This window comes from Tiliqua scincoides, chromosome 9, assembly GCF_035046505.1.
Source record: "Tiliqua scincoides isolate rTilSci1 chromosome 9, rTilSci1.hap2, whole genome shotgun sequence".
Lineage (NCBI taxonomy): Eukaryota > Metazoa > Chordata > Lepidosauria > Squamata > Scincidae > Tiliqua > Tiliqua scincoides.
Window position 1 is genome coordinate 24,010,666 of NC_089829.1, and position 14,039 is coordinate 24,024,704.

Consider the following 14,039-nt stretch of genomic DNA (forward strand, 5'->3'; position numbering starts at 1 on the left):
GTTTCTCCAAACACTGATAGTCATTCCAAGGTACCTAAAAGGCTGAACTGGAGAGCAAGATGTAGAGTTAGGGACTTCCATGCCAGACAAAACGGCTGAAACTGGATTTCAAGCATTATCTACGGCATGACTGTTACCAGAGAAAAATAGGAAAATGTGACATTAACTTGGGGGAAGGAAGATTACCTCATATCACAGCTTAGCATTCTAGCTAATGATTTTCTTCTGCAAACTGGTAAGGTTGTTTGCAAAGTTTTTCTAAATGTTTCAAAAACTTTTTATGAGCCACCCAAAATTGGGTCACGATCCACTGGAGGGTCCCAACCCATAGTTTGAGAAACACTGAGCTAGATGGACTCATAGTTCGACAAGGCTGTTTCATAAATTTATATGTTCCTGCCATCTTAATGTCTTTCTCCAATTCAAAAGTACTTCTTATTTTCTTCAAAGTTGCTTCCACTTATCAACAATGTATTGCCAACAGCCTCCCTCTAACAAACTAGAAGGTTTACAAACATTCCGTGATGACATAGGTGCTTGGTTACTGTCTAGGATGAGATTGGCTGAGGAGCAATTCCAACTAATATAAATATATTTGTGGGGCTACAAATATACAGTTTATACATAAACTGTACATCTGCAGTTTATTTATCCTGTAGAATCAGCACCAATTAAAAAAAACAAAAAAACAGAGTAAGGAAACTTGCACACACACACACCCCCTGGAAACAGCAAAGCCTCCATACACCTCCAAACGCAAAAAGAACAATGCAACCAACTGCTTTCTGAAGACCTGTGTGAGCTTTCTGCAAACCTGCTAATCTAGTAAAGATGGAAGAAAAGTGTACTGAAGAAGAGTCAATAAGGGAGACAACAGGGATGAATACTGCAGGCTTATGTCTGAAAGCTGCCCATAAGGCAGTCTAATCTTGTGTTTATCAGACAGAACCTCATGCAATTCAAAAGCTTACTGGATTAAGAATCCCACCACAAACCCTTCCAAGATAGGTTATGCCTTCAATTAACAGGGTGACTCACATCCCCCTTGAGGAGCAGGTAGGTTTTAAGGCAATACATAATGCAGAAATGCCAAGTTTATGTGAATAGACATGGGCTGCCTAACCCTCCTGAGAAGACACATATACAATCAACAAGCAGATCAAAGGGAATTATCAAATGATGCACCTTGGAGTTTGACAGGTCCCACCGAATACATGGAGCAGAATACTCAGGATCCAGAAACAATAACTGAGTGTTACCTTATGAAGTTGCCTTACACAGAATCACCCCACTGATCCTTCTAGCCCCAGGACACCTGCTTTGACCAGCAGTTCTCCAGGACCTCAGGCAGAAAGAGAGCTTCTGCACAACCTCTTAACCAGAGATGGCAGGGACTGAGCATAGGACCTTCTACATGCAAAACATGCCATCTGCTTCTCTTTTCCTTAATACCTCCCAGTCACAATAACGTTATTGTGTTGATTCCAAAAAATGTAAAAGAAACCCTAGAAATTTCAGTATCTTCCACACTCATATCTAAACTGCTTAGATGGGCCACCCCACAGAGATTAGGTGGGGTACAGAAAAGTGAAAGGGACAGAGCAGGAATGCTGGCACAGAACAGAGCAAGGAACAAAAAAGTGTGGAACAGCTAACCAAACAAGGTTTTTCGCTACTGCCGCCATTGCCACTGTTAATCTGCATATTCTGGGATGCTTGGTGGGGAAGGAACAGAAATGCAGCATGTTTGGAAGTGCTTTCCCACACCTCTATGGAGCCCATAAAACCACCCCTGGACTCCGGCCTAGGCTGGTTGTTATTTGTTCATTTTGCCAACCACCTGATTTTAATTCCCCTCCCCCCAAGGACGAGGGTGCCTGGTGTGATAAAACTGACATGGTCCAGCCATTCCTAACATGGCACTGCCCTGAAATCACAAGCTGTGTTTAAGATTCCTCTCGGTCAACAATGACCCATGGGAGGAGGAGGTGTCTCATTCCTGCAGTGACACCAATCCTACTCAACATGGGGGACATAACTCAAACTGAGAGGAGAGGCTGAGCTTACATCGATCTCGCCATCATCAATCTCTCCATCATCCTCCTCTTTCTTCTTCTCCTTGAGGGACTCCTCCCCATCCTTTTCATCATCACTTTTAGTGCCAGATTTCTTCTCATCGTCAGGAGCCTCATCTCCCTTCTCCTCGTCCTCCTCCTCCTCCCCCCCAGCCTTGTCGGTCTCGTCGTCAGCAGCAACTGTGTTTGGCTCCTCGGGAACCTCCTCATCATAGTCCAGTTCGTGCTCGTCCAGCTCCCGAGTGACTGAGGATGCTTCATCGCCAAGGTCATTTGCTCTGTCCTCCTCATCTTCTTTGACGCACAAAGGACCCTTCAACTCCCGGCTTTGCTCATTATTCTCAGAGTCCTGAGATTTCGAGTCACTCAAGCGATCCTCTTCATCGGAGTGATTCTCCTCCTCCTCAACGCTCAACACTCTGGCTGGATCTTCCTCTTCTTCTTCCCCCAAGTGGGTGTTCTGCACATCTTCTCCATCCTGGTCAGAGCCGCTGTCTTTCAGGATGTCGTCGTGTGAGAGCCGCTGGTTATCCTCCTCCTCCTCCACCTTCTCGTCAGGAGAGCAGGGATTTTGCTCAGGGCTTTCAGAAACATCCATCAGGGCCTGCTAAATCTGCAAGAGAGAAAAAGAAATAACTGGATGGGACAACAAAGGGTTCAGAACTTAACTGTCCAGTTTTAAACCACAGCCATTGCTACACTTCATGGCTATCAGGTGCACATACTCCCCAAATGTAAGACTGCAGCTTATGACCAGAGAGAGGGGGGAACAGTCACCTGACAGTATTTTTCATGAAACCAGGTTTTCTGCTGGTCTTAGATACATTGACCAGATGATATCAATTAAACGACACATTGGTTGAAAGCAATAAATCTGTGGCCTGGTCCAGATGCGTGAGAAAAACGTGATTCCCAGCATATTACAAAACATGAGTTTCTGTCCCTTATGGAGGAAAACATGGTGATGTCCACACAAACTCTAGGCTTGGGAGGTCTGGAGGAAAGTTTAAATACTCTGCACAGCAGCCTGTTCCTCCCTCATGACTCCACTCTACTGTCATCCAGCTCCATTCTCCATATCCACCCGCTACTCTACAGTCCCTCCCCTTCTCAAATACAACATAATGAAATACAAAGGTGTTTTTGAAAACTCAGCTGTGGAAGGGTAAGCTCATGGGAAGTCAAAATATGTATGTTTTTACTTAATTCACAAACCTACTCTAAATCAGAATGTTTGAAAGCATGACACAAAGTACTCAGCTCTACACTGGATTTCTGGCCTGAGGGTTCAAGGCAGAACACTACATCTGGATAGTAAATTCTAGAGGGAGAGTGGAGTTAGACTGTTACAGCAAAACCAAGAAAGGGTCTTGCAACACCTTAAGGTCTGACAAATTTACTTTGGCAGAACCTTCCATTGTCATTTCACCAGTCAACTCTCTGCCCCTGGGAGAATGCTGGTCAGGATGGGAAGAGTGTACCTTGGTGTCCCAAACTCTTCAGCTTAACAAGAGAAGTTCAAACAAAGGAATGTTAAAGACACGCAGGGCAGCAGTGACAACTCCAGGTACAGAGGCATCTACACTGTGTACTCCTGCAACAAAGAACAAAGTACTTTATCGGTTTTTTAATCTATTTATGTAGCTCCCATAAGGGTGGAAAGGCAGGACAAACATTTTTAAAGAAATAAAACAAAACAAGGAGCAATGGCAGCAGCTGTTGGAGGAGGGGGAGGGATGACAGACTTCTCAGGTTCCAGGGACTGGCAGGTCCCAAACAGGTGGCTAGGGTGGGAAGAAGCTCAGCCTGGAGAAGACGGGACAGAGAAATAATCAAGATGTCAAGAGGAGGGAGGTTTCAACTCAGCAGTAGCACACACGCTTTGCATGCATGAACCGCTGTTGGAGAGCCATGGACAGTCAATGGAGACAATACTTTGTAAGATGCACTTACAGAAGGCAGCATCAGGTGGCTACTCATTCTGTAGGCTTCTACCATTATCTCATCTTTCTCCTAACAATGACTCTATAAAGCACACCATGGGTTACTCCAGGCAAATCACCACCTTACATCAAGCCCCCCCCTTCACACTGAACCAGTCCTGCTCTTTGAACTGCTCCTCCAGCTGATTTTTTTTGTTTTAAAAACTTAAGCAGCTTCTCTTCTGGGGTGACTTAAAAAAGAAGCTAGATCAACACAGCTAATCAGGTCCATTAAATAGGAGCAGGAATATTTAACCTCAAGTCCCAGCCAAATTCTAGCACACACAGTTCTTTTCTGCCCTTTTAAAACATTTCTTTCATGTTTGCACTGAAGCATGTAGTATTTAAAGGGAAAAAATCCTCAAAGGGCAAGTAGGAAGGAGCACTTTGAAAGTCTTCAATTTGGATGAAATGTAATTCTGGTTTTGAGTCACCCCAATTGGCTTATCATTTCTGTACCACTATTCATATAACAATTTTCATTTAATTATTCCTAAAAACCTTCATCACAACAGTTCACAACATAAATAAGAGCAGAGCACTCCTGCTGGATCAAGCCAAAGGTCTTCCTGGGTCAGAATCCGGTTTCCTACAGCAATCTACCAGTTGCCTCTGAGAAGTCCACAAACAGGGCATGGCAGCCAGGACCCTCTCCTGCTCTGTCTTCACCCAGAGAGGATGAGTGTTCAGAGGGGCACTGCCATCCCCACATCCTGAGGACTCAACAATGCAGTACGAGAAAACAAATAAACACAGTACTGGAGAGGACAAAACATAAATCAATTCCTAATTGCCAAAGCCAGAACATTCTTACAGACCTTTTAAAGGCCAAACAACAGAGAGATAGAAGTAGGAGCTATGTGAGAACTGAATTTCACTACATTGGGGTACTATGGAAAAGGTCCCACTCCAGTTGAAATGTGCCCCCACCATTTTTTAAAGAGAGAGTCTTGTGTATGTGTGATTTATAGACATATTTTAAAAATCTCAGTTATGTTCTCTCTCTCTCTCACACACACACACACAAACACACACGTCTTTGAAATAATCATCTTTTAAAAAGTTAATCTTTTCAATTGCCCACTTCAACTGTATTATGTTGATATTGTATTATGCTAGAAATAACAATTTGTGGAAAAATGCATCTTAGAAACAGAGTATTTTTCCCACACAAAAAGTAAGGAAAAGGTTATTTTCTGCATCAGTGCATGGAAATAAAATGTTTGACAAGGAAACACTTCTTGTCTGCATTGCCCAGAAGTCCTCTCCTCCAGAAACAACAATTCTGAGCTAGTCTTGACTGCAGCCTGGACGCCAGACTTTTGGGCTCTTCATTAGGAGAACAAATTGAATTGCTGGCATTCCAGAAGTGTGAAGAAGGTGAACAGCGGCAAACACTGAGTGGCTGTTTCCACTGCACTGGCCATTTGTACAAGAAACTTCAACTTTAAATTTTTTTTTGCTTAGAATGCTGTAATAGCATCTTCTGTCCTGCATGCAAACTGAGGAATAAAAGTGGACACTGAAGACAAAAGCTGATCTACTAGTACTAACTGAATTTAGTAACCTCAGTCTACTAGAGAGAATTTGTAGATCGCATTCTGGGCCAGATTTGAATGTTTAAGGCCTAGACTCCTAAAGCTCATTCAAAGGAGGTGATATTATTAGGAGCGTAAGGAAACTGGAATGCTACTAATTGCCTCCCATTAATCATGGCTCAGGGCAGTAGTGTAGCATGGACATGTTTCTCACAAATTAGTCATTTTGAAGGCACTTAAAACCCAAAGTAGAGCTCAGTAACATATATCACTGATAGCTGACTGTACAGCTCCCCCCCCAATTACAATTTAAAATTGCTTTAACTCCCCAAGAAATCACCCTACAATACATGGCAGTTTGCTTACAAAAACTGCAAAGCAACAGATGAAGACAAGCTAAGATACTTCTTAGCCTGGTCCAATCAGACAGCTGAATAGCAAACAATTTGGGATCATGTGATCAAGTTGTCTTCCTGGGGTAATGCCTAAATCTATTTTATCAACAGAACTAAAGGCATTTTGTTGAAGAGCTGTTCTAACACAGCATTACATATACAGAGTCTTGGCCTTTTGGAGTTCAGAAGACTTAAAACCCAGATACACACATGGCTTCTCTGAACCTTTTTAGATACATGAATGGAAGAGGTACTAGTTTATAAACAATGATTCCCAGACACCTCAGGGACACAAAAGCCTTGAAGCAAATCAACAGAAGTCTCTCGAGTCTGTGAAATGGAGGGATCATAGCAACAGAAACCAGAGAAAAATACTGCTTCTCCCCCACCCATGTATGGTATGTTTTATACAGTACCTCCCTTCAGTTGCTGAGTTTTAAAACAACCCCACAAGGCAAAATGAACAGGGTTGAAGGTTGTGAAATGTCACAATAGCCTTGATGAAACCCTTCCCACTTGATCAGGGTTAGTAAATTGATTAATTTGGGAGCAGAAACAAATAGCTAGCAATTTAGGTGTGAGGATTGGGGTTGCCCTCCCTGTAAATACAGCTTGGCTCACTTACTCAAAGATGTAAGACTTTTTCTTACTTGGTCACCTGCAAGTGATCTTTATCCACCACAGTTGACCAACTAGGTATTAACAAACCTATAGGAAGACTGAGGCAGATAGAGAACCCATACTAACAGATTAAACTAACTTAAACAGGCCAATTCTGGAGAAAAAAAACACAGAAAGGTAATATGTCCTGACAAATGAAAAATTTTGGTCACACAAATAACATTAGAAAAGAGAACAAGATTTAGTCCTTACTGCCTGTATTGCTGACCTGTTCAGAGGCTGAAAAGCGGGATACAAGTATTTTAATAAATACTACATTATTCTCAGAATAGACCACTGAAACCTAATACATCTTTTTGTCTTATGCTTTTAGAAGCAGTGTGCTTTCCAGTCAATAATGGCCCTAGTTAGATCTCAGATAAACAAAGGAAGGGGTAAATATTTTCTGAAGTGGTTCACTGGAATAACATCAAGGGAAGAGAAATCTCAAAAGCTTCCTTCAACTCCTCAAAAATCTAACACAATCTATACTGCCAGCTTTAAAGATTAGTACTGGGATTATGAAATGCTAACAGAACAATGCACAGGGTTGGCAAAGCATTCCAAGGGTCTGCTTTTGCCACTATCAACTGTTTTCACAGGCATGATCCGTTCTTTAGACACCTGCAGATGGTTTACTAGGTGCAAGACATTTCTCCAGCCCCACATTTGAATAAAAAAACAAGAACTGAAAGCTAATAACAAAACTGTCCACATGGCCAGCAACACCACAGCTGTTTCAGAGGCGGTTCTTTCATAATGTGTTACATTTGCAAGCAATCACAGGATAATTTTGTCATCTACTTGGTCACTGTCTCAAACACTATGACATCTACCCAAGTCTTTCTGTCCAAGGTACTGACCAACGATGACAAGGTTGCAACAAGAAGCAGCAACAAGTAGCTCACTCGGCAGGTACAGCCCACTGCCTTGTTTGGCGGCAGGAGACTGAATCGTATCATACTGCTACTACAAATTATTAATCTTAATCTACTCTAGTGTACTCTGAGCATGCAAAGCACTTTGGATGTATTCCCTATAACAATCATATAAGGTAAGTAAACATTTTATCCCTATATTGCAGAAGGGGAAGACTGAGGTTGAGAGGGAGTGGCTTGCCCAAGGCAAGAACTAGTGAGTTCATGACAGAAGTGTGATTTGTGTCAGGGAAGTCCCAATTATCAACTCTTAGCTTCTACGCTATATCAGCTCTAAGTTTATAGTAGATTGTGGTTGACAAAGTACTTTGCTTACAGCAAATGTCACATCCACTGGATTAATGCCTAGTTCAGCTGCCACTTCCATAATCCCTACATCATACCCTGTGGGAAGACCCATCCAGAAATGGAAGCAAACTTCTACCTCATCTCTCACACTGCTTATCAGGCATTCAGTACCTATTAGAATGTTTCAAGTTTTCTTTTCAAGGTTGTAGTTTTAAGACCATAGTTTAGTGTTTCTCAAACTGGGGCGTCGCAACAGCCCAGCCAGAGAGACCTGGCCTCTTCCCCCTTAAGGGCTGGGGAGGGGAGGCAGTGACATGATCGCCAGGATCATGTTGCTTTAAAGGGGCACAGGAGCTTAGCTGAACTTACCAGTCTGCTGCAGCCTCCCAGGAGTGAGGGGAGTGCCAGCCTTCACAGGGCTCCCCAATACACTCAAAATAACAATCGCGACCCACTTCTGGTTTGTGATCACAAAACCGGAAGTGGGTTGTGATCGTTATTTTGTGTGTCTCCGCATGTTGGGGAGTCCTGCGGAGGCTGGTGCGGGGTGTCCCACAACCCCAGGAGGCTGCAGCAGGTTCTGGTAAGTCCAATCAAGCCCCTGCGCCCCTTCAAAGTTATGTGATCCTGGTGATTGTGTCACTGCCTTCCCCACCCCTGCAAGGACTTACTGTGGAGCTCAAACTCCCTGCGAGTTTGAGAAGAGCTGCACTGGTGAATGCCCTGCAAGAACTGAGATACCAATATCACAATTGTTCAAAGCATTTTTCAATCTTTCTGCCCCAGTGGGCAGCTAAGAAATTTGGTTCTAGTTTAAGGGGCACTCTCATCTCCATTGTTGCAAAAACCTTGTCACTCAAAAATGCTGTCACACTTTTGTTTGACTGTATCATTTCAACATTCCCAAATGTTATGGGCATCACTGTTCCAGCTCAATGTTTTCTGTCTTTTTCTTTCCTTTTTTTTTTGCCAACTTACCACCTCTTGAAAACAACAAATCCAATTGCAGTTCATTGATTTCTACATAAAAAGATCTTAATGTTATATGACTAGAGAGAAGTTACAGGAGAAAAAGGAGATTAGCTGGATAACAATACTGTTAAATCTTGGAATCTTGGTAAAGGTACACCGTGTCTACTTCTACATCTACCCTTCTGCCTGTCAGAACAGACAATCCTAACAAAATGGATTTAAAGACCTGACTCAGGCTCCTGTTCCATCCTGCAGCATATTATCAATCTTTGGAATTCACTAGCGCAGGATATGGTGGTGGCCACTGGGTTAGTCTATCACAGGCCACTAGTTATGATGGCTATGGCCATGTGCTATCTTCAGGTTCAGATGCAGAGAGCCTCTGAATATCAGCTGCAGTGGTGCAACAGCAAGTAAAGGTGTGCATTCAGCTCCTGCTCATGGACATCTGGCTGCACGTGGGTGGAAGGCAGGCAGACGGTTTCTGGTCTGATCCAACACAGTTCTTATGCTACGTGTTTTCATCACTATGCATGATAGCCAACAGTAGCCATTACTAAGCCCTGCCTTCTTCATGAATGAATTAAATCTTGAAACAGCCAGTTCCATTTCAAAGGGAGGGACTGTAGCTCAGTGGTTAGAGTGGCCTGCTTTACATGCAGAAGGCATCAGGTTTGATCCCTAGCAACCTCCTGGTCAGATCAGCTGCACAGGGTAGAGAAAATTTCTGCCTTGGAGCCCAATCCTATGCATGTCTATTCAGAAGTAAGTCCCATTACAGTCAATGGGGTTTACTCCCAAGTAAGAGTGGATAGGATTGCAGCCTTAGAGCCCAATCCTATGTATGCCTACTCAAAAGTAAGTCCCATTACAGTCAATGTGGCTTACTCCCAGGAAAGTGTGGACAGGATGGCAGCCTCAGAGCCCAAGCCTGCACACGTCTACTCAGAAGTCCCATTATAGGCAATGGGGCCTACTCCCAGGGAAGTGGGGGCAGGACTGCATGCTTGGAGAGCTGCTGCAGATCAGTGCTGGCTATCCCAGGCAGGCGGGGCAATGGGCTGGCTGGGTATGAAGTAGTAGCCCCCCCCCACTACTCCCACCCTGGAGAGGCAGCACTGGGGAGGGTAGACTGCCTCTGAGCGTGGAGGCTCCCCGTCCGCCCCCCGGAGCCCCCACCGCACCGCCACGTCATACCGCCCCTTCAGGTGTGGGGGGCTCAGCCGGCCCCCTCGAGGGCTCCGACCCCGCCCCCCGCGGCCTCCCGCGGCCTGGACGCCACACCTGCCCTCCTCACCTGGCCGGGCGGGAAGGGGCGGGGAGGGGGCGGGCGAGGGGGAGAGAGAGAGAAAGCGGCTCCGGAAGGCGGCGGCGCGCGAGACGAGGCCTCTAGCAGCAGCGGCGGCAGAGCAAGGCGGCCATGGCGTGACGTCATCCGGGCGCGACGGCGGGCCGCCTCGGCCCCACAGAGCGCGGTCCGGCGCGCGACCTGCGCATGCGCGCGCAACCAGCCCCAACGAGAGAAGAGAGTGGGCGTGGCCAATGGGGAAAGTGACAGGTGGGAGATCCCGCCCATGTGAGACGCAGCAGCCAATCACAGGGGGCAGCGTTGGAGCAACTGGTACTCGGGAACTAGAGACGGTTGATTGAGAGGCAGGGAGAGAGTTCGGGACGCGCATGAGCACTGCGTAGTCAAGGTGGAGCAAGAGAGGGCGGAGGCGCCAGTAAAGAACGAGCTAGGCGTAGTCTCTGTTGCCAAAGTAAGAGTGCACCTGAGCATGTGCAGAGTGTTTCGTCAACAGTGGCCGTCCCCTGACTCTCTTGTATTTTAATAGCTATTATTAATTAATCATTAATTATAATGATTATAAATAAATAATCATTAGTTAATGATTAATTAGTTAAATAGAATAACTAATTTTAATAATTACAATTATATTAAAAATTATTAAATATATTAAAAATTAATTCATTAAAATTAGTTATGTTTAACTAATTAATTATTTATTAATTAATGTTTAATGATCGATTAATTAATAATATAGCTATTAAAATGCAAGATTAAATATAATCTTAAATAATTATATTTAATTCTATTTTATAAATACTCTTGCTTTTAATAGCTGTATTATTCATTATATAATAATGAATAATTAAATGATATATAATAAAATAATTATTAATGTGTATAATATAGAACTATTAATAAATGTAATAATTATTTATAATTATATTGTTATAAAATTATAATAAATAATAATAATGTGAATATGTTATCAACAGGCAGAAATTCTAAAGGTGAAGTTCCCAAGTGGAAGAGGGAAAATCGCTAACTAGGGAGCTGTTTCCGCCCCCACATATGGTGACATGAAAAGTCACCCACCTAGCAGGCAAAAGTGCAAGAGGTGAAGCTTCCCCCTGACTGCCCACTCATTAGGGAAAGAAGCTGCACCTGTTGATTTCCAAGGAACAAGAGAGCAACAGTAGAATAAATGACAAGAAGCTCCATAAGTTACAAGAAGTGCAGGTGTGTGAAGACCATCATCACACACCTGCTCCTCGATCAGTGAATTGTCTTCCCCCTTCCACCGTACCCTATGGCTGTTGCCTGTAGGGGCGCAGGAGGGCCAAAAGACCATATCACCTGTTCCTATCTTTGTGGTTTCTCACTGTACTGGTCATACAGTCATTGAAGCTTTACCTCGAGCAGTCACAGAGTGTAGCTCTTGCATTTTTCAGCTATTTGAACCCACAGTTAGGGGCAGGCCAAGTGGGGGCATGGGCTTGAGTGTCCAGGACCATTAGAGTTTCCACAGCTGAGCACTGAGACCCTGCACAGTGCCCACCTTCTTGCAGTGAAAAAAGATGAGGTGCCAAAAAGTGCTGCTGCCTTCACATACCCCCCTCAACTCAATCCATGTAAGTCACCTTAGCAGTGACCAGGGGGCACAGTGATCAGGTCTGTGCTTTGGCAGCTGCAGTGCAGTGCCTCCTCTCTGCTGCATGGCTGTGCCACAGTAATGGGAGGGGGTCATTGCATTATTGTTGAAAAAGATAAATGATGCCCACCAAGGACTGGTCCAAGGAGCCCATAGTAGTCCATCATAGCAGTTTCAGCAGCTGAGCTCTTAAGACTTTATAGTGGTACAAGACTGATACAGCAGTGGTTTTTACTGCAATGCTCACTGACCTAACACACCTGTCCTTTTTGAATTGTCACTAGCTGTTGTAAAAAGTCAAACACAAGAGGGAGCCCAAACTCAACAACAATGCAAAGTTAAACCACTTAGAACCTCAATCTTGTACATGTCATGAATAATTAGTAGAGTCAGCCAGGCAAGATGACAAAACATCGTAAAAGAAAAACAAAGAAGGAACCAACCAAGCCTTATGTAAGATAATTTTCCCGGGGGGGGGGGGGTTACTCTGCAGTGCCAGGCTGGCAATTTGTGAAGTTCCTATAAAACTCTTAGGGCGCAATCCTAACCTCTTATGTCAGTGCTTTCCAGCAACGGCATAGTGGTACCAATGGGACGTGTGCTGCATCCTGCAGTTGGGTGTCACTCACGGAGGCCTCCACAAAGTAAGGGAATGTTCCCTTACCTCAGAGCTGCACTGCCCTTATGTCAGTGCTGGAGGGCACTGGCATAAAGGGTTCAGATTGCGCCCTTAATATCTGCTAGGGCTGATACAAACCTGCATTTTACTGCACATTGCTTCTTCCAGATACCACGACCTAGTAAATACCACAGTCAAAAACATTAGGCTGCAACACACCTGAGAGTAAGTTCCGGTGGCATACCTAGTGCCACTGGTAAAGGATGTGGACTGCTCCCACCGCCCTGCATTGGGCTGCTTGAAGACCTGGGTAGACCTGGCCTCCACCTTGAGATCCCCTGGGGGAGGCCAGGTCTACCAGGCATTTGAAGGGACAGGAATGCTGGTGGGCCCCCCCCCATGGCATGCACCAGGAGTGGACCACCCTCCACCTTGCCCTTGGTATGCTGCTGGTAAGTTCCACTGAATTCAGTGTGAACTGCTAAGTTTCATTGAATTCCATTCCATTCCACTGACTTCAGTCTTCTGATTAGGTATGACTAGGATTGTGCTGTTTGATTACTACTCCAAACAGTGCAGTGCACAAAAGGGGAGAGGCTGCTAGTATCATAATGGTTTTATACAAACTCCAGGCTGCAGGCATATCTGGAATACATGCATATTTCTGTCTCTGCATCTCAAAACAGATATTGCACAGCCAGAAAAAGTGTAAAAAAAGAAAAAGAAAAGGCAAACAAAATTATCAGGGGGTTGAAGGAATTATCTTCTCAATGAGAAAAGGCAAAAACAATGGGGGATTTTTAGGTTAGAAGAAGAAATAGGAAAAGGAGGGCACAATAGAGGCTGTGTGTGGTGTGAGAAAGTGGAGATCATTTTTCTGTCATAACATGAGATGCCAGAGTCACTAAGCAAAAGTTTTGCTAAGCTAAAACTTTTGTTAAGCATCAGAATCAAAGCTGAGAAAAGAAAATTCTTTGCAGAATTGATTGATGGTGTTTCTTTCCCCAAGATGTGGTGATGGTGTTTTGGATTGATTTTATAAAATCAGTCAATAACGGTAGAGCAAATATTCTGTGAGAAATGTGACCTTTTCCTGGTGCATCTGAGAACGCCATCCTAGATGTTCCTGTCTGTTTGCTGCTTGAACTCCAGAAAAATTGCTTAGTGACCAAGACCAACTTCAGCATGAAGTTCCCCCATGTATGTTTTCCTTCTCTGACCCCTTTAAAAAGATAACATGGTAAGCACAAAGTATTCTGTCAGATGCAAGTGGAACTCCTGCATCCACAAACAATGTCTCACAGCCCAATCCTATCCTGGGAGTTTCCTGGGAGTAAGCCCCATTGACACTAATGGGACTTACTTCTAAGTAGACATGAATAGGATTGGGCTGCCAATCATTTGGACAAAATAGCTTCTCCATGTGCAACCTTGCTTGCTCCATGTGCTGCCTGTTTCCTCTGAAATAAAAGGGGTTGCTCTCTTAGGAGCCTTGTGTATTTCTCAGAGCACATCTGAGGCTCCAGATAGGATCAATTACCATTTGCAATTGTTGATTGGGTTCATCTTCCAGTGCATCTCATCCTTAAAATGTACACATACACAGTACAAGCACTCAGCTTGCTTCAGGAGT

The 14,039-nt window shown here is 44.2% G+C and overlaps 1 protein-coding gene across 4 annotated transcripts in view; it reads right to left on the reverse strand.

Moving 5' to 3' along the window:
• Positions 1 to 10,281, reverse strand: part of ZC3H18 (zinc finger CCCH-type containing 18) — a 55,357-nt gene extending 45,076 nt beyond the window's left edge. For 3 of the 4 annotated variants that reach the window (XM_066636999.1, XM_066636998.1, XM_066636996.1), the window contains exons 1-3: positions 10,146 to 10,281; positions 3,557 to 3,669; positions 2,068 to 2,688 (exon numbers count right to left, since the gene is read on the reverse strand). In XM_066636999.1, coding sequence (XP_066493096.1) covers positions 2,068 to 2,673 — 606 coding nt within the window. In that variant the 5' untranslated portion in view covers positions 2,674 to 2,688; positions 3,557 to 3,669; positions 10,146 to 10,281. The remainder of the gene's footprint in view (positions 1 to 2,067; positions 2,689 to 3,556; positions 3,670 to 10,145) is intronic. The other variant, XM_066636997.1, reaches the window with a different exon arrangement.
• Between the last annotated feature and the right edge of the window lie 3,758 nt (positions 10,282 to 14,039).